The following is a 26759-nucleotide window of genomic DNA, read 5'->3' as shown; positions in this document are numbered from 1 at the left end:
CATGGATTCACATGCTCATGAATATTCCCCGTCGGGCTGGGAATCCTCGGTAAAGAAAAAATCAGTATCAGTTTTGTTTCTGATCTGTCTTTCTTAGTCGTAACCAATCACTGATTGTTAGGAAAGATTTCGTAATTGTAGGGAATTTTCCTTCCATGTGGCAACCCCTAAACTTTTTGCTATTGTTTTTAACCTTGTTCTTGACTTTGCCAGAGAAGTACAGCCTTCTGCCGCACTTCTCTGGGCTTTCGCTCCTTTCGTACGGGGAAACTGACATGCCCTTAAGACAGTCAGTACCGGGGAACGCTGTTTCCCGTAGTTTCTTTTATCGTGTTGCGGCTTTAGTGCAACATGACACAAGAGGGCACTGTAAGCTAAGTTACAGCTCTCTTGGGTCTCTAGCCTTCTACAGACCCTAGATACTCTTTTAGGATGGTATTTGATCGGTGCAAGTCATTCAGGGACTCGAATGGTGGCAGCGATCGTTTTGTTTATTTTGAGCTCCTTTTGGCGTTCTGAGCACATTTTTGCCCTGAACCCAAAATGGTGGCCTGGCTCTCCAAAATGGCCAGACCACGAGGCTCCTTTGTCTTGTCCACTGACCGTCTTGCTCCCTTCACCTTCCCCAGGTCGGGCGACCCGGGGCCTTCCTTATTTGGGCATGTACTTTCCCGCGAAACGGGGTTGCTTTCGCGGGCTTCTACATGTCGTTTGTGTGCCTCCAGGGTGTGGGCTGGGATGTCTGGTCCCAATACACATCCTGGGTGCCAGAGAGTCTGGGGTGGTGTGAATGCCTGGGACCACCGTGGTCCGTGATTGGTCCACGTATGGTATGTGTGTTGATGAGCGGATCTCCCATTGGCTCCCCTCCGTTTTGGCGCGAAGGGAACCGTGGATAAGAGGGAGCTGGAAACACCACTGCCATGTCGATCTCCTGAGTTCTCACGAACGAAGGAATACAGGAGCCAAGTATCCTGCAACCCAGAGGCTGGACCGAGGAATCGCTGGTGACCCGCTGAAGGAATCCTCCTTTGCACTGCTGTCGTCCTGTGAAACCCTTTCCTCCTTGGATCGAACCAGAAGGCCTGTACTGGTGCTTCGATCTTTGGAATAGCAGGAACAGCTATTCCCGGCGACTTCATCATCTCCTGCCAAGTAAGCCTTCGGAAGTGTCTCTGGGCCATCCAGTTGACTGACCAGCTTACAAGGGAGTCCTGCTCTGTAACTGCCGCCAGGTTGTGTTGTATTTCGAGTCCTTGTCACTCTCCCACGCTTCGTACACTTGGCGTTCCCAAGTCTGAAGGGAGGAGTGTACATTTGGCTTGAATACACACGGCCGCTCCGTTGTCCTGCTGCGGCAACAAAACTGTGCTGGTTTCGTCGATTGGGACGTCTTTTTGCTCTACACGACTACGAGGCGTTCCCTGCTCTTCTGAACCTGCCAGCTGCTGAAACTAACGTGGAGAAGCCTGGGTCTGCTTGCTTCGGGGACCGGTGAGTAGTTTAGCTAGGATCTGGTCGCCCTCCTGCAGTATCCCATTGCTTTTCCCTGCTGGGTAAAAACAGCACCCTTTTGCCGTACTCGCGCTCTGCTTCTGCCCGCTGTGGAGGCTGCGCTTGAGTTGCGGAACCTGTTCTTCTGCTGTGCACTAACCCGAACTGCCTGACTTCCTCCGAAGAGCTTCCCCTTTTGCCCGTTGGCACCGGCGTGGCAGGTCCTTTGAGCACAAGGCTCCACTCTTCGCAGGGCTCGGACTTCCATCTAGTTAGGTGCCTCTAAAGGCGAACTGAGTCAAAAGCGTTATCGCACTGCCTGTTTTCCTTTCCTTTCAGGTGGACTACATATTTCGTGCTTTAAACGCTTGCGACTGTGTATTTGTATATATATTGTGTTGATATGGTATGTGTTGGGTTAATATTGTTATAGTGTGATTTTCTCGCTACGGTCATTGTTTTAAAGGCCTTAAAATAACTGTGTATCTATTTTTGATATAACAACTGTTTGGAGTAGTTTGTAAGCGCTCTTGCTTTGTGTGCTCATTGCGGGCTTTCAGTCACCCTCACCCCTCTTGAGACCTAGTCTTGACCGCCGCGATCGCTACCTTGATTGGTCTGGCTTGTCCAGAGGTTACCCTGTTCCAAGTAATTGGGTTGGCCTTCTGAACTTCTGCGCCACCAGGACAGAGTTCAGAAATCCGTCTTAACAAATTGGTGTACAGCGGTGGGATACGACTGAAGGTATCCAGTGTTGCGCTCGAACTAAGGCATTTCAGGTTATTCCAAACAGTACACGTAGTGAATTGTTGTAATATAACTTTAAAAAGGCCATAGTCCTATCAAACAGTATGGAAGCAAATACCTTGTTAACTTTAAATGCTTCCAAATCAGAAACGCTGAAAAAGATGTGTGCGGAGAGAGGTGTTTCCTCTCAAGGCACAAAATTGGAAATGATCCAGAGAATCGTGGCGTGGCAAGAAGCGCAGCTTGACGCTATAACTTCCGAGGACAGTGCAGAAGGTGGTGGGGCTGCTCTCACTGGCAGAACCGACGGTTCTGCCGCTGCACTGATCCATCGCGACCACGAGGACAGGGAGGATGTAATGTCTAATGTTTCCTCTGCCAGTGTTGATGGGGAGGCTATGCTTGAATTCAAGAAGCAAGAGCTGCGGTTTAGGCAGCAGGAGCTTGAATTCAGCATAGCCAAACTAAAAATCGAACAGGCAGAAAAACAGAAAGACAGGGATCACCAGTTGGAACTGGCCAAGCTTCAGGTTGCAAATGGATCCAAGGGTCCTAGACATGGGTCTGGGGCTTCCTCTCATCCACGGTTTCCGAAAGATCTGCTCAGTGTGTATGAAGAAAGGAATGACATTATGGACTGGCTGAATGCGTTTGAGTATGCGTGCGAGGTCCAGGAAGTTGACAATGCTGATAAGATTGCGTGGTTGCTCAGTAGACTGCCCCATTCTGGCTGCAGTGCCATTATGGAAATGTCGAAGGCTGAGCGGGCTGATTTCGCAATGTTAAAGCAAACTCTCATTTTAAAGTTTGGGAAGACTCCGGCCCAATATTTAAAGCGTTTGAGAGTATAAGAAAAAGGAAGGTGGTACTTGGGTATCTTATGTCGCTGAATCTTTGAAAAACTTAACTGGCTGGGTCGAAGGTTATAAGGTTTCTACCTTCGAAGGCATGATCAATCTGGTCATGCTGGAACATATTTTTGCTTCTTCTTCCCCGGAGCTTAAGCAGCATTTGGCCGATTCGAAGGAGATAGATCCTAAGAAGCTGGCCATTGCAGCAGACTTATGGGTGTCACATCGAGTGTCCCATAAGGACAAAACTCATCCTGGTAAGCAGGAGGAAGGGAAAAAGTCCAAAGATATGGAGGGTGGGGAATCTGCTAAATCTTCTTCCCATAAGGGCCACAAAAAGAAAAACAAGGGTAAGACACAAGAGAACTCACAGGGTAGTGGAGGTCCGCCTCCAAAACAGAACTCTGGTTACAATAAGCCTCCCTACGTAAACAGACCCAATGGGGCTCTTTTTTCTTGTGGAGCAACTGACCATGTGAAGGGGGATCCCCGTTGTAAGGTTAGACCTTTGGGGGTCCACTCCGCTAATCTGGCCTTCTCCTCCTACGAGGAAGAAGAGATTACAAGAGCATCCTTCTCCTCAGACTCATTTCCCAGCGGAATAGAGGCTGAGGTAGTTTTAGTGTCCCTGGGTTCCTGGGAGCCTAAAGTCGCAGAGGCTTATGCTAGGATTCCGGATAATACCAAGCACTACTTTAAAGACAGTGTGCTGATCAATGGAGTGGATACTCCAGCTCTTAGGGATAGTGGGTGCAGTCGCACTGTAGTGGATTCTACCGTGGTAGACTCAGAGGAAGTTGCCAGAGCTACTCTGATGCCCACTAAGTTGGCTGACGGCCCCCTCCGTATGTTTCCCGTGATCCCTGTAAATCTTACTTTAAATGGTACAGCAGTCAGGATTCCAGTGAGCATTCAGAGAAACGTCCCGGGAAAGGTCTTGTTGGGCAATGATCTCAGAGCTTTAGGGCTCGTAGGAGACACTGCCGAAAGACCCTACACACGGTCTCAAGCACGGGCAGCATTGGCCAAGCCCAATACGCCGCCCCAGCCGAAGGGGAAACCCAAGGCGAAAGGAGTCTACAAGTCAAGACGAGGGAAAGAGAATATTCCCCCGAGCTCGCCTACCACTGCGGTGGAGGAAGTTGGTCAATCGCCCGGGCCTGACGAGGAGGTGGCGATGCCTGAAGTATTCGACCCCAACGATCATCCTGAACTAAAAGACTTGTTAGTTGAAGGAGGTCCTGATAGGGACGAATTCAGTAAAGGCCAACGTGAGTGCCCATCTCTGGAAGGCCTAAGGAGACAGGCCTGCTCCCAGCTTGAGGGTGAACCTCCTGGGAAGCATAGGATTTATTGGGAAGGTGGACTCCTGTATAGTGAGCCCACAGAGTCTACAGAAGGAGACCATAGGAGGTTGGTGGTTCCCCATGCTGTTAGGCCCTTCCTCCTGCAGTTGGCGCATGAAGTTCCCCTTGCTGGTCACCTTGGTATGAAGAGGACCAAGCAAAGGTTATCCATGCACTTCTACTGGCCCAAGATGGGGGTGCAAGTAGAAAGTCACTGCAGGAGTTGTGCCTCCTGCCAGTTGTCTGGTAAGGTTGGCGCGACAATCCAAGCTCCTTTGGTACCGCTCCCAGTTGTGGGGGTACCATTTGAAAGGGTAGGGATCGACATCGTTGGTCCCCTTGACCCGCAAACATCCTCGGGCAATAGGTTTATCCTGGTGCTGGTCGACCATGCAACCAGGTATCCTGAGGCCATCCCATTGAAGACTGTAACTGCCAAGTCAGTTGCAAAAGCTTTACTCGGCATATTTACTAGGGTTGGCTTCCCTAAAGAAGTTGTGTCAGATCGTGGCAGCAACTTTATGTCGAAGTATATGCAGGCTATGTGGAAAGAATGTGGGGTCACCTACAAGTTCTCTTCTGCATACCACCCCCAGACCAATGGTCTGGTGGAACGTTTCAACAGAACGTTAAAGAGCATGATTGGGGCTCTGGAGGAGCCCCAGAGAAGAAAATGGGATCTTCTTTTATCATGCCTACTGTTTGCCTACCGAGAGGTACCACAGGAGGGTGTTGGCTTCAGCCCCTTCGAACTTCTGTTCGGTCATCCCGTACGGGGACCCTTAGCCATCGTCAAAGAGGGATGGGAGATGCCCACTCCCCCTGTTACTACCAATGTAGTTGATTATGTGCTAGGGCTCAGAAAACGGATGGTACTTCTGATGGGCTTGGCTAGTGATAAATTGAAGGCAGGGCAAGCGCTGGTGAAACATTGGTACGACCAGAAAGCTTCCCTCATCAACTTTACACCTGGTCAGCAAGTCCTGATCATGAATCCAATAAGGCCTCGAGCTTTACAGGACAAATGGTCAGGCCCTTACACAGTGGTGGAGCCCCTGGGTGAGGTGAACTATTTAGTGGACCTTGGAAGGCCTGGACAGGCTCCAAAAGTGTTCCACGTGAATAGGCTGAAGGCTTTCGTCCCAAGAGTCGAAATCGCAGCACTGCTACTGGCTTCAGATGTTGAGGAAGAGGAGTCCGAACCTCTCCCCGACCTGTTCCAGAGCGGTCCTTCAGATAGCTCCGTTGAGGGTGTCCGAGTGGCCCCTCACCTGACTTCTGATCAGCAGGCTGAGGTGAAAAGTTTGCTTAGGCAGTTTTCCCCCGTTTTCACAGTCGCCTGGTTTGACACCTTGGTGCAAACATAACATTGACACAGGAGACAGTGTACCTACCAAAAGTAGGGGATACAGGATGTCGGATAAAGTACGGTCTTATATTAAGACAGAGGTCAACAAGATGTTAGACCTTGGGGTGATTGAACCCTCTAGTAGTCCTTGGTCCAGTCCAGTGGTGTTGGTTCCAAAAGCAGGCACTTCTGAATTGAGGTTCTGCGTGGATTACAGGGCTCTGAATGCTGTCACCAAGACAGATGCACACCCCTTGCCTCGAACAGATGAGCTGGTGGATACTTTGGGTGCCTCCAAGTACCTCAGCACGTTTGACCTCACTGCTGGCTATTGGCAAATAGCTTTAGCAGAACATGCCAGGGAGAAGACAGCATTTTCTACTCCAGACGGCCTTTACCAATTCCGGGTAATGCCGTTCGGGTTGAAGAATGCACCTGCCACTTTCCAGAGGCTTGTGAATCATGTGTTGAATGGGTTGGACGAATTCTGTCTTGCATATCTGGACGATATAGCAGTTTTCAGTGCCACCTGGGAAGACCATGTGAAACACCTCAGAATTGTGCTCCAGGCTCTTCAGAAAGCCCACTTGACCATAAAGGCTAGTAAATGCCAGATTGGACAAGGCTCAGTGGTTTACCTTGGACATGAAGTAGGTGGAGGGAGGATACAGCCTCTACCCAGTAAGGTACAAGCAGTACAAGACTGGCCTACCCCCACTACGCAAACCCAAGTGAGAGCCTTTTTAGGACTCACGGGGTATTACCGCAATTTTGTGGCAGACTATGGCACCATAGCTGCTCCTCTGACTGCCCTCACAACTCCGAAGAAACCCAAGAAGGTAACTTGGACCGACAAGTGTGAGAAGGCCTTCAATGGCTTAAAAGACTCCTTGTGCCAGGCCCCTGTGCTCAGGGCCCCTGATTATCAAAGACCTTTTATCGTGCAGACGGATGCCTCTGACACTGGGATAGGAGCTGTACTATCACAAGTAGATGAGAAGGGTAAGGAACACCCTATCGGTTTTATTAGTCGCCAGCTTAAGGACAGAGAGCTCAGATGGTCCACGGTAGAGAAAGAATGTTTCTCTGTTGTGTGGGCCCTAAGGAAGCTGAGGCCCTACCTCTATGGGACCCACTTCACTGTGCAGACTGACCATAAGCCGTTAAAGTGGCTAATGAACATGAAGGGGGAGAATCCAAAGTTGCTTAGGTGGTCCATAAGTCTACAAGGCTTCGACTTCACTATTGAGCATAGGCCAGGTGTCCAACATAGCAATGCTGATGGGTTGTCCAGAATGTTTAACCGACCTGAACAAGAGACTCATCCAGGGGTGGATTAGTTCCCCCTGTCCATAGTCTGGGAGGGGCGAGTGTTAGGAAAGATTTCGTAATTGTAGGGAATTTTCCTTCCATGTGGCAACCCCTAAACTTTTTGCTATTGTTTTTAACCTTGTTCTTGACTTTGCCAGAGAAGTACAGCCTTCTGCCGCACTTCTCTGGGCTTTCGCTCCTTTCGTACGGGGAAACTGACATGCCCTTAAGACAGTCAGTACCGGGGAACGCGGTTTCCCGTAGTTTCTTTTATCGTGTTGCGGCTTTAGTGCAACATGACACAAGAGGGCACTGTAAGCTAAGTTACAGCTCTCTTGGGTCTCTAGCCTTCTACAGACCCTAGATACTCTTTTAGGATGGTATTTGATCGGTGCAAGTCATTCAGGGACTCGAATGGTGGCAGCGATCGTTTTGTTTATTTTGAGCTCCTTTTGGGGTTCTGAGCACGTTTTTGCCCTGAACCCAAAATGGTGGCCTGGCTCTCCAAAATGGCCAGACCACGAGGCTCCTTTGTCTTGTCCACTGACCGTCTTGCTCCCTTCACCTTCCCCAGGTCGGGCGACCCGGGGCCTTCCTTATTTGGGCATGTACTTTCCCGCGAAACGGGGTTGCTTTCGCGGGCTTCTACATGTCGTTTGTGTGCCTCCAGGGTGTGGGCTGGGATGTCTGGTCCCAATACACATCCTGGGTGCCAGAGAGTCTGGGGTGGTGTGAATGCCTGGGACCACCGTGGTCCGTGATTGGTCCACGTATGGTATGTGTGTTGATGAGCGGATCTCCCATTGGCTCCCCTCCGTTTTGGCGCGAAGGGAACCGTGGATAAGAGGGAGCTGGAAACACCACTGCCATGTCGATCTCCTGAGTTCTCACGAACGAAGGAATACAGGAGCCAAGTATCCTGCAACCCAGAGGCTGGACCGAGGAATCGCTGGTGACCCGCTGAAGGAATCCTCCTTTGCACTGCTGTCGTCCTGTGAAACCCTTTCCTCCTTGGATCGAACCAGAAGGCCTGTACTGGTGCTTCGACCTTTGGAATAGCAGGAAGAGCTATTCCCGGCGACTTCATCATCTCCTGCCAAGTAAGCCTTCGGAAGTGTCTCTGGGCCATCCAGTTGACTGACCAGCTTACAAGGGAGTCCTGCTCTGTAACTGCCGCCAGGTTGTGTTGTATTTCGAGTCCTTGTCACTCTCCCACGCTTCGTACACTTGGCGTTCCCAAGTCTGAAGGGAGGAGTGTACATTTGGCTTGAATACACACGGCCGCTCCGTTGTCCTGCTGCGGCAACAAAACTCTGCTGGTTTCGTCGATTGGGACGTCTTTTTGCTCTACACGACTACGAGGCGTTCCCTGCTCTTCTGAACCTGCCAGCTGCTGAAACTAACGTGGAGAAGCCTGGGTCTGCTTGCTTCGGGGACCGGTGAGTAGTTTAGCTAGGATCTGGTCGCCCTCCTGCAGTATCCCATTGCTTTTCCCTGCTGGGTAAAAACAGCACCCTTTTGCCGTACTCGCGCTCTGCTTCTGCCCGCTGTGGAGGCTGCGCTTGAGTTGCGGAACCTGTTCTCCTTCTGCTGTGCACTAACCCGAACTGCCTGACTTCCTCCGAAGAGCTTCCCCTTTTGCCCGTTGGCACCGGCGTGGCAGGTCCTTTGAGCACAAGGCTCCACTCTTCGCAGGGCTCGGACTTCCATCTAGTTAGGTGCCTCTAAAGGCGAACTGAGTCAAAAGCGTTATCGCACTGCCGGTTTTCCTTTCCTTTCAGGTGGACTACATATTTCGTGCTTTAAACGCTTGCGACTGTGTATTTGTATATATATTGTGTTGATATGGTATGTGTTGGGTTAATATTGTTATAGTGTGATTTTCTCGCTACGGTCATTGTTTTAAAGGCCTTAAAATAAATGTGTATCTATTTTTGATATAACAACTGTTTGGAGTAGTTTGTAAGCGCTCTTGCTTTGTGTGCTCATTGCGGGCTTTCAGTCACCCTCACCCCTCTTGAGACCTAGTCTTGACCGCCGCGATCGCTAACTTGATTGGTCTGGCTTGTCCAGAGGTTACCCTGTTCCAAGTAATTGGGTTGGCCTTCTGAACTTCTGCGCCACCAGGACAGAGTTCAGAAATCCGTCTTAACACTGATCTCTGGGTCATACTGCCTCAGCCAATGACTGCCCTCTCCTGGCAGCCATCCTCAGATTTGGTAGCACGCCAAAAGGCAGTATGATCAAGTGAAGAGCCGCAGAGGGGTAGGTGGGAGGGTTCGCATGTGAATCCATGCCAGACCCATGCTGGAGAACAACAGTTACAGGTAAGTAACTTGTTCCTTCTCCAGCATGGGGTCTGGCATGGATTCACATGCTCACGAATAAAAGAATACATAGCAGTATACACATGCACAACCACGGGAGGTGGCAACAGGCTCAACATTAAGCAATACAACAACTCAACATTAAGCATCTCTTACCTCCTCACCAGGGTCACCTTAGGCGAACAGGTTGCGCAGCACCGCTTGGCCGACCCTGGACTCCTCCCTGGAGTCCCGATCGACGCAGTAGAATCTTGTGAAGATGTGCGTCGACCTCCACGTAGCAGCCCTGCAGATCTCCAGCAGAGGCACACCAGACAGGAACGCCGTGGTAGCAGCGATCGCTCTGGTCGAATGGGCTCTCGGACGGCCAGGCAGCGGTCGGTTTGCCAACCAGTGACAATGCATAATGCAGCCAGAGAGCCATCTGGAAATGGAAGTCTTCGAGAGCGCATACCCTTGATTCACAGACCCAAAGTTCACAAACAGTTGTGACGTCTTCCGAAAACTCTTTGTGCGGTCCACGTAGAACTTCAGCGCTCTAGCTACATCCAGCGAGTGCAAAGTCCTCTCGCCCGGCGTCGAAGGCGACGGAAAGAAAACTGGTAACACCAAGGGCTCGTTGAGGTGGAAGTCCGACGGCACCTTGGGCATGAAGGAGGGGTGCGTCCTCAGCACCACCCTCGTGTCATGAAAAGTCAAGTATGGAGGCTTGCAAGATAGGGCCTGAATCTCTCCCACTCGTCGTGCAGAGGTGATAGCCACGAGGAACGCTGTCTTCCATGACAGGAACTTCAAAAGGCGCCGAATGCATAGGCTCGAATGGGGTCCCTCAATGAGCCTGGTCAGCACCACATTAAGTTCCCACGCCGGGGCAATGACCGGAATAATCCCTTCATAAATTCCTTGAACAGGCGATGAGACCACAAGGACGCCCGTCCCGTAGTCCTGGTATATCGGGAGATGGCAGCCAGATGTATTTTTATGGAGGCGTGAGCCAGTCCAGCTCTGGCCAGCGACAGTAAGTACGGCAGCACTTGAGGGGCCGTAATCCGCAGAGGGTTAATCTTCTGTGCACGGCACCAGACAGAGAACCTCTTCCATTTATGACCATAACACTTGAGAGTTGAGGACGCCCTGGCCTTTGCAAGACCCTCTCTGCAATCAGCCAGGATATTGTACCCTCCAAACTCTAGTGCTGCAGGAGCCAGGCCTGGAAGTTCAGTGACTGTGGGTCGTGGTGTAGAATGGCGCCTCATTCTCTGGAGAGAAGATCCGCGTCCGCCGGCAAACCTGACTGGCGGGGACGTTGACAAGTCCAGAAGGTCCGGGAACCAGATCTGCCTCGGCCACGCCAGTGCGACGAGGATCATCCTGCACCTGGACTTCTTGAGCTGGTTGATGAGGTGGAGCAGCAACGGCAATGGAGGGAACGCGTATAGAAACAGGCCGTCCCAAAGGAACGAGAAAGCATCGCCCATGCTCCTCTGCTAGGGGAACCTGCTGGAGAACCTCTGGCACTTGGAGTTCGTCGCCATCGCGAACAAGTCGATCCGGGGTTTGCCCCATCGTCGGAAGTGTCGATCCACTTGATCCTGGTGCAGTTCCCACTCGTGGCACGAGCGTAGCTCCCTGCTGAGTGAGTCGGCAATGGCGTTTTTTATTCCTGCCAGGTGGAAGGGAACCAGAAACATCCCCTGGGCGACGGCCCAGTGCCACAGATCCTGGGCCTCCTTGGATAGGGCTGGGGATCTGGTGCCCCCCTGCTTCCGTATGTAGAACATCGTGGTGGTGTTGTCGGTGAAGATCCTCACCACTTTGTCCTTGAGGGACGGGAGGAACGACTTGAGTGCCCAGAACACTGCACGGAGCTCCAAGATGTTGATGTGAAGAAACCTCTCCTCCGGGAGCCAAAGGCCTCTTGCATGGAGATCTCCGGTGTGGGCCCCCCAACCCTCCAGAGAGGCGTCCGTAGTCACCGTCTCCTGAAACTCCGGGGTTTGAAAGTCATTGCCCGTCGTGAGGTGAGCCCGGGTGCCCACCATAGGATCGCCCAACGGAACTCCTCGTCGAGGCGGATCCTGTCCTCGAAGCAGCCCCCCGCCTGAAACCAGCGGGCGTCGAGGAACTCCTGCAGCGGACGCATCTGAAGTCTGCAAAGGGGTACAAGGTAGATGCATGAGGACATCCCGAGAAGGGACTTGATGGACCTCACCCTGGCCACGTCCGTGGCGAACAGTCGCCGTACCTTGCCCAGGATGGTATTGGTCCTCCTCTCTGAAGGGGAGGCCAATTGCTCCACTGTATCGAGCTTCGCCCCCAAAAACAGTGCCACTTGCGACAGAACCAGGTGGGATTTGGAGTAGTTGATGGAGAACCCCAGCTCCGTGGCAACCGGACGGTCCTCGCCGTATGATCGACGGCGAGTTCCCTTGACCTTGCCCGGATTAGCCAGTCGTCCAGGTAGGGGTAGACGTGGATCCCCTGCAGGCGCAGCTGTGCCGTCACTGGTGCCAGGCACTTGGTGAAAACCCTGGGTGCCGACTTTAATCCGAACGGTAGAGCCCTGAATTGGTAGTGGCGTCCTTGAACCACGAACCTGAGGAACTTCCTGTGCCTTCTTAGAATGGGGATGTGGAAGTAAGCATCCTCCAGGTCCAGCGACGATAGGAAGTCGCCTTCCTCCAGCTGTCCCAGCACGTGCTGGAGGGTGACCATCCTGAATTTCTGTGCCTTGGTGTACTTGTTTAAGCGGCGCAGTTCCAGGATGGGGCGCCAACCGCCTGTCTTCTTACTGACGAGGAAGTACCTTGAGTACACTCCAGAGCCCCGGAGCCTTCTGGGGACGAGCTCGATGGCCCCTTTCTTGAGCATCGCCCTTACCTCCAACAGCAGTTGAGGGACGTGATTTTCCTTCCTGGCCACGGGAGGAATGCGAGGGCATTTCTTTTGGAATTCCAGCGATTGCCCGTTGGCCAGGGTGTCCAACACCCAACGGTCGGTGCAGATGGACTCCCACACGCCGACGAACTTCGTCAGCCGGCCTCCCACTGGGGTGCTTCGGTGGGGGCCCGACAGCACGGCCGGGTCATTCTTGCTTGGAAGCGGCCTTGCCGCCGACGGCGGGAACCCCCTTGTTTGCCACGACTTCTGTAGGCCTCCAGGGAAGAGGAGCAGGCCGCCTGGCGGTAGGTGGAGGAGCCACCGCTGGATCCTTTGGAGGCACCCTGTCTGCCTCCACAGCTCCGAAAGGGCCGTCGCTGCTGAAGCACACCAAGGGCCCGGGCCGTCTCCAAATCGGTCTTGATGGCCTGTAGAGACTCATCCACTGCCTTACCAAAGAGGTTGTTGCCATCGAACGGCATGTCCAACACTCTGGTCTGGACGTCCTGGCGAAAGTCTGTCGCCTTGAGCCATCCTCGTCGGAGGCAAACTCCGTTGCCCAGTTGGCGAAATCCGGTATCGGCAATGTCCGTTGCCACCGTAATGGCGTGATCCGACGCCACTTCGCCCTCCTGCAGAATCTCTAGGGCCTCCGCCCTTTTGTCATCAGGCAGGAAATCTAGCAGGGGAGCCATCTTGAACCAGAGCTCCCTGTCGTAGGGGGCCACGATCGCTAAGGCATTGGCCGCCTTAATCGTCATCGCTGCCGACGAGATGACTCGTCGTCCCATAGAGTCCAACTTCTTACCCTCGCTGTCCGGCGGGGTGGTGGAAGTTGAAGCCGCTGCACCCGCTGCCTTCTTCTTAGCCGCTGCCGAGACGACCGAGTCTGGCGGGGGCTGGGCCCTGAGGCACAAGGGAGCGGCATCGGGGACTCTGTACTTCTTCTCGTACCCGTCCCTCTTGGCGGGTGTCGTGGCAGGGTTCTTGAGGACACCAAGCCCCTCTTCCCAGATGTCGTCGAGTAAAGGCACCGCGAGGACCGTCTTCTTAGCCTCTCGTCGCTGGTACAGAATCCCCTCCTTTTTCTGTTCTTCAGGGCAGAGCTGGAAGAGCTCGGATGCCCTGCTTATCATGGCGTTGAAAGAACCAACCTCGTCGGCTGGGGACGCCTGCGGGGGAGGCGACGACGGGATGTCCGCTGAGTCATCGCCGCCGTCGTCGTCTGTCCCCGTATCCGTTGCCGTATCCTCTCCCGGCGAGGGGGATGAGGGGTCCGCCGGTCTCGCAGGCACGAAGGGCGGAGCAGGGTGAACTCCCCTCCGCTTGTTCGGAGGGCTTCCCGACGGGCCTGGTTCTGGCTCCTTCATCGGGGTGCGTGGTAATCTCGTCCTTATCTCGGTACATAAGGATTGGATTGCCAACAAAATGGCCGCCGAGCTATCCTGGGGCTCGGGCAATGGCTGCGACGGACGGGATGGCCGCTCCCGTGGGCCATGTTCGTCGTCCTTGTCGCTATCATCGATCACGTCAGTAGGGACCGTCTGGGATCGAACCTTCTCGAACCTCTTTGAACCTTTCGTTGAGGCCCCTCTCTGTCTCCACAAGTTCCTCCTCAGAGGCTGATTCCGAGTCTGTAACGGCCAACGGGCCCCACCCCCTCTTTCAGCCGGGGGCTTCACGGGGGTCTTAGCGATGGGCTGGAAAGAGGATTCCCTCCGCGGCGGCAGGGATACTCTGGGCCCAGAGGCCGTTTCCATTGGCGTAGTTTCAGCCGGGGTCGCAGAGACCACTTCGGTAGAGGCCTTAGCCGGGTGGATCAAGGCCCTCACCACCTTAGGTGCGTCCTGGGCCTTTGCCTTGGGGGGAGGGTCAACGCCTCGCTCCCCCCTTCGAGATCGACCGGGTCCGCTCCAGCGGCCTACCCGGGTTCTCAGACTTCCTCTTCCCCGACCCAGAGCACTGGCTTGTGGTCAAACGTGCCGGGGAAGTAGCGCCCTGCTTGGCAACCGAAGAGCCCGACCTTTCGGCGCTCCCGGAGCCGGCGGACTCGCAGAGCTTGGCCTTCTGTTGGGCCCCCGTCGCCGGGGCGCCCTAAAAAGGACTTAGAAGCCCGCTCAGACTTCTTCGCCTTCTCACTTGCTGTGCCCTTCTCCAGCCAGGTGGCGAGGCGGGAACGACGATCTTGTTTGGTCCGTTCCGAAAGGTTCTTGCAGAACAACAGTCCTTCTCCACGTGCGTCTTGTCCCCATGGAGGCAGTAGAGACATCGCAAATGCTCGTCCTCCTTGAAAACGTTATATAATCCGCATCCAGGGCAGTTCCTGAACAGCTTGGATCCGGGCATCGAGCTCCCTTTGTCCTGGGCCATGTCTTGAGGTAGGCCGCAGATCTTCAAAATCCTCCAAGAAGTGTAAACTCGACGAAAACTTCACCCTTGAGGGGCGTAGAAGAATTCCGAAGGTCCCCGTTATCGGAAGTAGAAACGGTGGAGCTTGAGGCTCGATTAAACCGAAAAAGAGAAATTCTCCTGAAAAAACGTGAAAACGCAGTAAAAAACTCGAGAGCTAAACACGAGGACTCCCAACACTTGAGCGTGCAGTAAAAATCTGAGGATGGCTGCCAGGGGCGGGCTTAGGGAGAGGGCAGTCATTGGCTGGGGGCAGTATGACCCAGAGATCAGTGATTGGTTACTACTAAGAAAGACAGATCAGAAACGAAACGGATACTGATTTTTTTCTTTACCGAGGATTCCCAGCCTGACAACGGGGAATATTCATGAGCATGTGAATCCATGCCAGACCCCATGCTGGAGAATCATCTTTAGTTGCCCAGGGGATCAGATTGTATTTTCGAGGTCACATCTATATTACGAGACTTGATATTACGAGACATATTACGAGACATGAGATGCCTCTGCACACTTTCAACAGTGCAGCTCAAACGCATGTATACTTCACAGAAGCTTAGGAACGCAGAGGGTAGGACGCCTTGGTGACTGCAATATTGCAGGGCTTAGGAGCCCACATTTATACATTTTGCACTAAGTCAGTAATGACGGCAATGTAGACAGAGCAAGTCATCACATATACCATACACCAAGCCCATTGTTGTTCCCAAACACTTAAAGCCCTTTCTTTTGTTCAGAAATCTATGCAAGGGGCCACACAGTGGCTGTAACCAATTTTTCTCACTCTTACCCATTGATAAATAAGTTTTCCCCATTCTTCTGGTCTTCTCCACATGATCAGAAAGCTGGATTTGGTTTTATCTAACCACTCTAAATTTCCTGAAATGAAACAAAAAGGTGTTACCATACAGTATAATCGTTATAAATCCTATTGATCGAAATGTCGGAGGAAGAAGCAAAGACACATGGTGGGGAATTGGTAGCCCTAGAAAAGCAATTTGCAGAGAATAAAGCTGTGCAGGATGCCAAAAAACTACAAAATCGAGGAAGAAAAAAGAAAAAAAAAAAGAAATCAAACAACTTAATCTGGATCGGAAGATCCAGAAACTTCAAAAAGATACAAAATATTATAAGGAAGCGAAAACCTACCCTTATTTGGGTGACGGGTTTTACACAGAGACGATTAGCAGATTTAACAATCGACTACCAAATAGGTATGTAACTTTCTCTAACACCTAGTGGTCATCTAATGATTCTGAAGAATCTGGAGGAGGAAGAGTAGGGCCGAGCGCACAGGAGGAACGAGGGGCCAGCAGCAACATGTTTTTTTCAGGGGGGGCCAACAGGGAGGGCCGCGTAACAGACAACCTCAATTCAAAGAAGGGAGGAGGACCAGACAATTGTTTTCGAATCATTAGGTGATGATGGGATACTTATCATTAACCTCTCACAATACACATTGAATACATCAAAATTGGCCCTTCTGGCAAAGGGATTAGCTTTTGTTCCAGTTGCAGCAAATTAACCAGTTTGCTGATTCAATCTACGTGCAGTTTTGGATAATTCTTTATTATTTGAATTACAGGCAATCTATTGCCTTAGCAACCCAATCCCCAATAAGCTTTCTTCGTGTGTCTCACATTTTTGTTAGTTGACATGTCATTTTTTTATCCTTTTATCTCAGAAAATTACCGCATCCGCGAAGCATTAGAGGTAATTCAATTCAATTTATTTTTCTTTCACCATGCACCATTGGGTGAGTTCTTCTGGTTTTACTAACCACTGGCCTTTACATTTTATCTCCTCACGTCAGTTGTCACATTTACAGGCATAATTCATGCCTCTATGCAATTGAAGCAATCATTTTCAACTACAAGATACCATTTTACTGCGATTACTACTAGACAAAAATGTCTCTGATCGCGCTAGACTATTATTGAAATTAACGCTTCATTTTCTATCTGTTTTTCTCCTTCCCCCCACCCCACATTGATTTTTGGATTCTATGGCTTTTCTCGTATGCATAAATGTGTACCTGATTTCCTTGCTTTGTGACATGTACGCAATGCAACTTCTAATTTGTTCATCACATTTGATTCATTATACTTGTTGCCTCTTACTGTCACCTAACTTGGTGCCTCGTTTGTCACAATTGGCATCCTTATTTTATTTTGAACACGTATGTGCTAATATTGTGTTGGATATATCAATGTAACATATCAGCCTCAGATGAAGAGCCAGTTGAGCTCGAAACACGTGTCAGGCTGTTTTTGATCTCCCTGAATAAACACCAGACCGCAGTTTAATGTTTGCACTTTTTTGGCGCAGTGTGTCTGTGGACCCTTTATCTACTGTTTATGCACCGTGGTAGTAGACTGGCAGTGTACCCACACCTCACAGACACCCGCTGCCTGGTGCCAATTGCTTAATTTACTGTATAAGCGCTGTGGACAATTTTGACTTACTCTGCCAATTCCTATCAATGTGAATCTCTGCCTGCTCTTGTTCTAGGCACAGAAGCACTATATCAGCCAGGGCATCCCCCATTTCCTCAGCGTTTCCCTTCTCTTCTGTACTATACAACTGTTGATATAAATCTGCCAAAGATCTCACTAATCTCGCTTTGGGCCAGCCACTCCTCCCCACATTCATCCCTTATGAAGCTGATAACTCCCCTCTTTTCCTCTGTACAACATAGCCAGGCCAACATTCTCCCAGGCTTGTCCCCACTTTGCAGAGTTTTTCCCAAGTACTTTGTGTAATCTTGTTTGCCCAAACGGTCCCAGTCTGCAATACAGGTCTGTCTAAGCTCAATAAGTTCCCTCTCCCACCCTGATGGTCTTTCCATCCCTGTGCCAAAGCTTCCATCTGCGCTTCCATACTTGCGATGCTGTACAGCAGGTCTCTCCTTATGCCCCCCATTTTTCCTATTGCCATGTCACGACCAGCGGTGCGTGGTCTGACAAGACCCTCGCACTGTACTCTGCTGAGACAAATTCACCCAAGGACTTGACGCCCATAAGCACGTAGCCTATGCGTGTGTGCACATGGTGCGTTCTTGAATAATAAGTAGCCCCTCTGATCCCCATGCATCTGCCTCCAGATGTCTCTCAGCACCAGTTCCCAGAGAAGTGTGCTCAGCTCTTCACTGGCGGTGCCCATTTCCTTTGCTTTTCATCTGATCTGTCCAGTGTAAGGTCAAGTGTGCAGTTAAACCATAACCTCCACCCCACCCTATATCCACAGAGTGCCCCTGTATGCTGGCAGTCTTCTGGGACCCAATGACCTAAAGAAGGTGGGTAGCATCGTGGTTGGGAGCATACGTATTGATAAAGCACATTTCCTGCTGCTCCAGGTGTGATTCTGGAAATGCATTGGAGGGACAGGGCCTCCATGTCCTTGTCCTGTACTCCTTTTTTCCATGTGTGCTGTGTGTTTTCTGCACAGGCGTCCATGTGGGACTCCTGGCAGTGCAGCTCTTCCTCTTTTTGGTTTGATGAACAGACCCTTGGGATACCCTTATGGCACCCATTGGTGGGTGTACAACCCTGTACCCCTAGTGTATGTTTTTGGGCACCTGTGTGTGGCCCACAGAGCAGGGTATGGGCGGTGGCAGCTTCATGATGAATTTGACAGGTGCTCCGAGTATCCTCCATTTTGGGATACTCAGACCCTGCCATTGGAATCAGTCGATTCCTGATAGGAGACAAGATGGCCCCTGTGGCCTCTTGCTTTCTATCGCCTGTTACTTTGTTTTCCCCCCAAGTCCTGGGAAGCCCCGACTCTTTCCCTTCCCCTAACTGGCTGTTGGGTGGAAGTTCCATATATGGTATTGTGAAAGTCCAGGCCAGACTGGCTGGAGCCTTCCCAAAGACTATGTTGTGGGTACGCCCTTGGGGTGGGACCTGGGTGAAGGGAGTGTGTGACCAATATACATTTCATGTTATGGGGGTCTGGTTTCTGGTGTTTAAGAGAATGAATGATACAGCCCTACCTGAAACTGGTATTAACGCAGTGTGGAGTGCTGAATGGCTGGGTGCTTGTCCCAATCCACATTCCTTGTTGCGAGTGTCTGGATGGAGAAGAATGGCCTGAATGCACTGCAAGCCTGATTGGCTGGCTGCCTGCCTGCTGAATGCTCTTCTGAATGATTGCCACCCTGAGCATGGCTCAGCGAAGCAGAACAGTATATCTCACTTACTGGAATTGTTCAGAAGCTGAAGTCGGAACTCGATGCTTACCTTGAAGCCGAGCTAGAAGAAGGTTTTTTTTTTTTTTAACTTAGTTTTTATTAAGCATTTCAACATACAAAAGGAACTGCCAGGGAACACCCGGCGAAAAACACCAATTACAATTAAAGAAACAATGCTGATAAGCTCCCCCCAATGCCCACCCTCCCTCCCTGTCCTCCACCCCAACACAAAGGAATACCAGGCTTTACTAGGCAATAGGTTCAAGAGGCATAGGGATAGAACTAGACTGATTAAAACTTGTAGGGTGGCAACGACAATGAGGTCCCACACAGCGTTAAGAGATGCAGCAAAAGAGTGGGTGATAAATAATGCAAACAAGAATGTAGAGACTCAAGAAGCACAACCAATTTACAATCTCATTGCATCACAGTCATTCCAAACAACAACAGTCCAATCCTCTAAGAAAGAAGACATTGTATCATTGGTGATGGCTGACAATTTTTCGTAGGTGGAAATAGCTAATAACTTGTTGAGACATTCCGCCTTAGAGGGAGCAGCGGTGCTCTTCCATTTTTGGGCTAGTCTCCCTGCTCTCAACACAGCCCGTATCACCTTTGGAAAGGTATAAAGCTCATCTTCGGGCATGGACGTACCCAAAAGGATCACCAAGGGGAGAAGGGACGGGCCCGTTCCTACTACATCTTTGATCTAGCTGAGCAGTTCGGACCAATAGACTTGGTTAACCGGGCACGCCCACCACATGAGGTACCAGGTTCCGCAATGTGAGCACATCCTAGGGCACATTGGAGACAATTTCGCAAACATCCTAGATAGGGTGACTGGGGTCCGATGCCAAGAGTGGAGAAGCTATGCTCCATGGCTGAAGTGTATAACGTCTCCGAAAAGATGGACTTAAAGATTGCCCTCCATGTAGAATCTTCAAGGGTTAGGCCCATTCTTTCCTCCCATATTTGTTTGAACGGCTGTCTGCACTCTAAATTAGAAGTGACCATTACCTTATACATTTTAGAAAGAGCCTTTCTGGTCTTGGATTCCACGAAGATCTTGCAAAAGGGAGTAAAGGGACGAGTCATATCGGCCAGCCTGAGTAAGGATCCCCTTGAGACGCAAATATTCAAAGATGGGGCGGGTTGACCCCCAACACCTCAGACAGTTTTGGTCACATTCAATGAAGACACCATGGCTAAAGAACGGAGCTGCTCCTTCCAACCCCTGATCAGACCACGATTGCGTTTCGCGGAAACCCCTAGAACCTAGGTTACACGGGGGCCCAGAGAGAAGATAAGGGGGAAGGCCAAGAAGAGAGCCGTTTGTCATCTTTGCTTGGCTTCCACAATGCCCACAGGGCAGCCAGTGTTGGGTGTGATCTGATATGCGATGGAAGGGATTTCGGGGGGACCCAGAGGAGATCCCTGACTTTTTTCGGGTGGGTCTGGACATACTCCACGTAAGTCCAATAAGTCCCTAGGTCATCTCATGTGTTCTAGCATCACATGCAACTGGGCTGCCTTATAGTACAATCTGAAATCAGGGAGGCCAAAGCCTCCCAAAGTTTTTGGGAGAGTTAGGGTCGAAAATTTCACTCTTGCCCTGTTACCATTCGAAATGAAGGACACGGGACTGCCATATTTAAAAAAAAAAAGATTCTGGGACAATGCAGAGGAGGGCGAGAAGAGATAGAAGTCAGGGCAGTATGTTCATTTTAACCGTGACCATGCGCTCAAACCACAAAAGAGGGAGGGGAGCCCAACATACCAGGTCACTGGTAATCTTTGCCATAAGTGGGGGGGAAGTTAGATTCAAACATTTTACCTAGGTCTCTGGGAATGGTGGTGCCTAAATATCTTGTGGCTTTCCGTTCTACTCTCATTCCCAGCACCTCAGCTTTGCTATTAATTGCATGGTCTATCACACCTATCGGCATTATGCAGGACTTGGTCATGTTGACCTTAAGCCCTGAGAAGGAGCCAAAGCAGCCAATGAGGCCAAGCAGTTGGGGAAGGGAATCCTGGAGGTTAGTCAAGTAAGCCAAAATATCATCCGCAAACAGAGATAGTTTAAATTCACAGTCCCCACACTTCCGAGATCCCGCTTTCGGCCCTGATTGTAATGGCGAGGGGTTCCATCGCCAAGGCATATAAGAGGGGGGACAAGTGGCACCCCTGGCGGGTGCCTATGGATAGTGGCAGGAGTGCCGAGTTACAGCTATTAACCAGAGCCCTTGCCACAAGGGCCATTGTATAGGGCTGAGACCCACCCACTAAATTTGTCTCCCAGGAAAATTTTCCGGAGCACCTTACGCGTAAGGCCATTCGACTCGGTCGAAGGCCTTTTCTGAGTCTAAAGAGAGGAGGTAGGCTTTTAAATCCCGGTTCGAAACCCCGTGCATGAGATCCAGAGTTTTCCTCACATTGTCTGACCCCTGGCGACCAGGAATTAAACCAACCTGGTCTCCGTACACCAGGGAAGGGAGAAGTTTCGCCAATCTATTTCTAGGAGTTTAGCCAAAATGTTAACATCTGTATTGAGAAGGGAGATGGGCCGGTAGGACTGACAGAGGGAAGGGTCTTTCCCCTCTTTGGGGAGAACCACAATAAGAGCGGACATCAGAGTATGGAAGGGAGCCTGTGTCAAGGGGGGAATTAAACATTTTAACCAAGAACGGGGCCAGTGTGGAGCAGTACGTCTTGTAGAAGCGAACTGTGAAACCATTGTCCCCTGGAGTGGTCCCGCTTTTTAGAGAGGAGATGGTATCAATTATTTCCTGGGGCATTATGTGGAGCTCCAAAGAGTCAGCAGTCTCGGGAGAGAGACGAAGAATGGGAAGGGATTCTAGGAATTGGTCCACATCAGTACCATCCCCTGTGTACTCTGATGCATACAGGCCTCATAGTACTGCCTAAATTGTTCAGCTATCAGGCCATCCTGCAGGATTTTCTCCCCCACTGGAGAGCAGATGGAATTTACTCTTCTACTGTTTCTAAGCTCCCTAAGCCTCCAAGCTAGGATCCTAGCTGCCTTTTCCCCCTTCCCCATGTACATCTGTTTTGAAAAGGCTAGTTTTCTTTCAGTCTGGCTTACCAGGAGGACGGACAATTTCGCCCCAAGTTTTTGGAGTTCCGCCCACTTGCCCGAGAGCATCTGGGACTTTAATTTCCCCTCTGGCTGAATGGCAGCAATTTGCTCTCTTAACTTTTCCTCATCTCTGTCCCTCTCCTCCTTCTTTCTCAAGCCCATCTTCATAAGGGTGCCTCTGATCGTGGCTTTGAAGGCATCCAAAACTCCCATAACATCCACTTCCGCAGTATCATCGAGGACAAAATATTCCTTGATAGTAACTAGAAGGGACTTTCTCAACTCTTTATCCTGCAGCAAAGTGTCGTAACGCATCCATCGAGACCTAGGAGGGGAGGGAGAGGGGACACCTAAACTGACCTTAACCAAGTCATGGTCGGACCACGGGATAGACTCTACCCCAAATTCTGAGACAGTCCCAGACAGAGGAATCTATCAGGATATTATCGATCCACGCGAACGCCAAATGTGTTTTTAGAGAAAAAAGTGAAGTACGGTTCGCGATCCTGTCCAGGAGGATGCAAGTCCACTAAGCCCAATTCCCCATTAATCTGACGGAAAGAATCCGCCAACTTCGTCTGGAGCCACAGGTCGGGGCAAGGGTTAGGGGATTTCCCCATCACCCCCCGTTTCTTTGTGGAATGGGGGGAATTAAACATCTGCTATATGGCCCGTGTTCCTTCCCCTTAACCCAATGGGTTTCCTGCAAAAAGAGAAAGTGAAGTTTGAGCCTAGTGAATTCCCTCATCACCAACGATCTTAGTAGGAGCGTTTAATCCCTGCACATCCAGAGACCCCATAGTCAAAATCTGAAGAGTATCACCCATTGAAAAGATGGAAATATTTATCTGCCCCCATTAGGGAGCCTGTTTCGTCTGTGCCAACACCCTGCCTCTGTGCCCAATAGTTATGCATGTAGAACCTTGTAGAACCGCTATCCCCCGGAAGCCTAAAAAGACAACTCCCAACAATTGATTGAAAAACCCTCCTCCACCCCCCCACCCACCCAACCCCTGAATGCCAGGACCCCGAGCGGCAACAGCTTGAGGCTAGACCAGGCCAGGCCACCGGTGACTCCCCCACTCCGGGCAAATGAGCTCAACATCAACAACAAGAGCAGACCCCACCCTACCCCCCCCCCCCCCCCAGAAAAACACACTGAAGACAAAGCAAGAACATTCCTGCACTGGGAAATCTAAAACCCCCTTGCCCAGGCCTCGCCAAGGGCAAGATTCCCCCCCCCCCCTCACAGTAGGCTGGTAGTTAGCCATTGAAACATGCATATCATAGTCTCAAGAAACAGTAGATGCCTCCTAACAAAAACAAACCAGGTTACAAAGAGCCAGATCATCCCCCTCATGTAAGACCAACACATCTGAAACCAGAGGTCATCGCCCATTTGATGAACCCGGTGAGGCCGGAGCAACCCTTCTGAATTTTATCTGACCTCGAACTTTACATCTCTCCTCTGATGGTTTGGTTCTGATTGGCCCAGACAGTCCTCTCTACGGGTTAGCGACTGAGGAAGTGGCATTCGGAGCTACCAGCAGTTCTTGAGATACTCTACGAATGTTATCCTCAGTGACCATGGCGTACTTGTAGCCTTCCAACTCAAAAGCCAGTGAAAAGGCATACTCCCACCTGTAATGCACTCCCTTCGCTTGCAGCATTTTTGTCAGAGGGGCATAAGTGTCAGAGGGGCGTAAAGCCGGCGCTTAGCTAAAGTGAAGGCCATAAATCTTGAAAAAAATCAAAATTTGAGAGTTTTCCCACACAAATCGGACCCTTCTTCCGTGCCAGTTCCAGGATCTTGCTCTTCTTAGAGAAATAATGACATTTTACAAGGACGTATCTGGGGCCTCTATTGGAAGCGCCCGCCCTGTGAGCTCTGTCAATCGTTGACTCGTTGGTGTTGGCCCCCTCAAATAATAAACTAACCACGGCTATGAGAATATGTACCTGCATCACACCCTCACGCTCTGGACTGGCCAAGGATCGTAGATTGCAGCGACACTTTGTTTTCCAAGTCATCGAGCTTCAATGCGCATTTCTCCTCCCTTCTCTCCAATTCTGCCAGGCGCATATCCAGCTGGGTTTCGAGGACATCAATTGATGCCGCACTTGCTTCCAGGGCTTGGACTCGGTCGTCGATGGTGTCAACTTTTCTATCAAGCGTGTCCAGTCTCACGGCAATGTCCGCTCTAAAGCCACGTATTTCCTCCAGAAGAGCGGTCATGCCCTTGGTGACGGAGTTAGCATCAACTGTCTCTACTTGCGCAGGAGCTACCATGTCAGGAGAGAGGACAGTTGGAGGGTGCACGGCAGAACTTCTGAAGTGATTCCGACCAGCTCATAAGGGCCACAGCCTACCAAGGGCGTGAGTCGGGGTGTCCGCCTAACTTAGTCAAGATTGGACAACGTGGTGACCCAGGGCAAAGCAGCAAGGAGGCGAGGAGGTTTGGTAGACTAGAAGACGTGCCTCTCCATTCCAGGAGGTCCCATTCAGCAGAGGAAATTGGTCAGTGAAGACCTGCCAGGCGGAGTGAGGGCTCAAACAGGTGACGGAGCGCCCGGCAGGCCGGACCCAAAGGCAGCTGCGTGGGGGGGGGGGACATCGTGACAACAGACCTCATGCAGGCGGGGAACCTGGCAAGCCCAAGGGACACTACACCAGCCTAACGCGGGTCAAAGGAAGAAGCTATGAGGTGGGTTGCACAGTGCTACCAATGTGGTAAGCAGGATGGCTCCACAGGACAGTTCCACAACTCTTCCTTCTGCCCCCGACTCAACAGTGCGGGCCGTAGCCTGAACCCCCCCAGATACTCCCCCCTTCCTCGGATGTCACCCCGGCTAGAGAGGTCAGGATGGATTCCCAGTTGCAAATCCCGAGAGCGGGGGCAGGACCACTTACTCCCCACGGGGCCTGGATCAGTCATTCTCAATCCGGTTGCAGATGCTCTCACAAAGCTGAGGGTTCTCAGGCCTGCATCCGAAGAAGGGGCTTCACACCAACACCAGGAGGACCCCTATAAGGCCAAAGAAGACACACGGGGGCAAGCCACCGGATCCCCCCCCCACCAGACAGCAGCAAAGCTTGTCAAACTGCTGCAGCAAGGTGGGGGGTGAGCACAGCCGCAAGCACCCAGTTACCAGGCTCACAAGGCACTGGTCGAGGCAAGCCCCTCTCCGCGCTCCCCCCACCGCGAGGAATCCAGAGACAAGAGGGGAGCGGGACCCCCACAGTCCCAAAGGAAGGGCGGAGGGGCACTGCCCCAGACCCGCACCCACAGTGCCTTCCCGACACACCGCCCCGTTCCACTCCAGAGGGCGGGCGAGGGGAGGCAAAAGCAATGACCCTGGCAGCACCAGTGAGGCGGGGGAAGGGGGACACAGGTACGAGCCTCCGGCGGCACAGACCCAAATCCCCTCCCCCACCTCAACAGATGCAGAGGGGATGTGGAGCTGCAGGCGGGCACCGAAGCGCACAGATCTCCGCAGTAAAGAACGAGACCTGTTCTCCGGCTACGCTGCACTCCCGAAGGTCGGGGTTTCTGTCAGCCGATGCACCAGGGGTTCCCCCAGCCTCAAGTGGCGTTGGCACGTCACTCTTGGAGGTTATGGGGGCGGGGGGGGGGGCTCAGGTCCCTTTTTGCCAACCCGTAAGAGGAGGCAGATGGAGGTGCTTTAGCAAATCTCGGCGCCCCCTGCTGGATCCCGAAGAAGAAGGTTTTGCTGCTGCTTTCCTTCGACGCAACCCGAAAGCGGTCGCATCTCTAAGAACTGATCCAAGAGAGAACCTGGCTAGGAGACCTCTTCCCGAGCTACGAGGGAACACTGTGCGCCAGTTAACCTTCAACAACGCTCCCTGGAAGTCAGTAATTGAAAGGCTGCCGACTGGAAATGGGGACCGCAGTGGGATCTGAAGTGCAGTGCCCGGACATTGAAGTCCATCGTCGTCGGCCGAGGTTCAGAGGACCGCTGTCACCACGTCGACCGGAGCCTCAACGCTCCATTGTCTAAGACATTTGAATCAAGGACTCCCTTGCTCATCACCATAGACCGCTTTGTCCCGCCGGAGAACGTCAAGGTCGCTGACGAACCGAGGAGAACCCGCCCGTGGGTATCCTGCCACCCAAAGTCCTCAAAGACACCAAAGATCTGAAAGCCAGCCATGGTCGAATCCCGATCGCCGACAACCCGATGCCCTTGCTGGGTTTATGTTCTTCATTGATCTGCTTTGCGGCTACAAAGTATCATCATCGAGGTGCACCGAATGACTCATCTTCGCAGGACATCCGCAACTGATCGTCAACGAGCACAGCCAGGACCGAAGCTGCTGCCTCAATGTCATTGTTCACCCTTTTCCTCAAGGAATCTCAATGATCCATGGCTCCTACCTTAAAGGGAGTCCACTCAAGGAGGATATGTCGATGATCCGTCGTCGAACTCTGCTAAACCAGGTACATTGGGGTAGTAGAACATTTATAGAAGGAAATGACTCTGCAAAACACTATATGGACTGGGCTTGTCAATATATCTTATTAACAGTTTGCCCAGGTGGGGGGATCCTCACACAGAACTGTGCCTAGTGGTAGGGGCCCAGTATTCTGCCAATTGTTTAACCAACTTGTTTTCCTCCCAAGCCTATTGTTGATACCTTTTGCTATTGATTTGTATAACATTTGAAACGGTCAGCAGTTGGTGCATTTTAATGTAATCAAGAGTAATTGTGGTACCACTTAAAACTGAATATATGT

The 26759-nt window shown here is 51.5% G+C and overlaps 1 protein-coding gene across 1 annotated transcript in view; it reads right to left on the bottom strand.

Annotated features, from left to right (window-relative positions):
* The window catches only part of VPS25 (vacuolar protein sorting 25 homolog), a 148333-nt gene that overhangs the window by 16265 nt on the left and 105309 nt on the right, over positions 1 to 26759 (bottom strand). Inside the window, exon 4 of the mRNA XM_069634170.1 lies at positions 15504 to 15592. Coding sequence (XP_069490271.1) covers positions 15504 to 15592 — 89 coding nt within the window. The remainder of the gene's footprint in view (positions 1 to 15503; positions 15593 to 26759) is intronic.

Source organism: Ambystoma mexicanum, chromosome 13, assembly GCF_040938575.1.
Source record: "Ambystoma mexicanum isolate Mex_15411 chromosome 13, UKY_AmexF1_1, whole genome shotgun sequence".
NCBI lineage: Eukaryota > Metazoa > Chordata > Amphibia > Caudata > Ambystomatidae > Ambystoma > Ambystoma mexicanum.
Note: the sequence above shows the minus strand (reverse complement) of the source record. Positions and strands in the feature narration are given on the sequence as shown.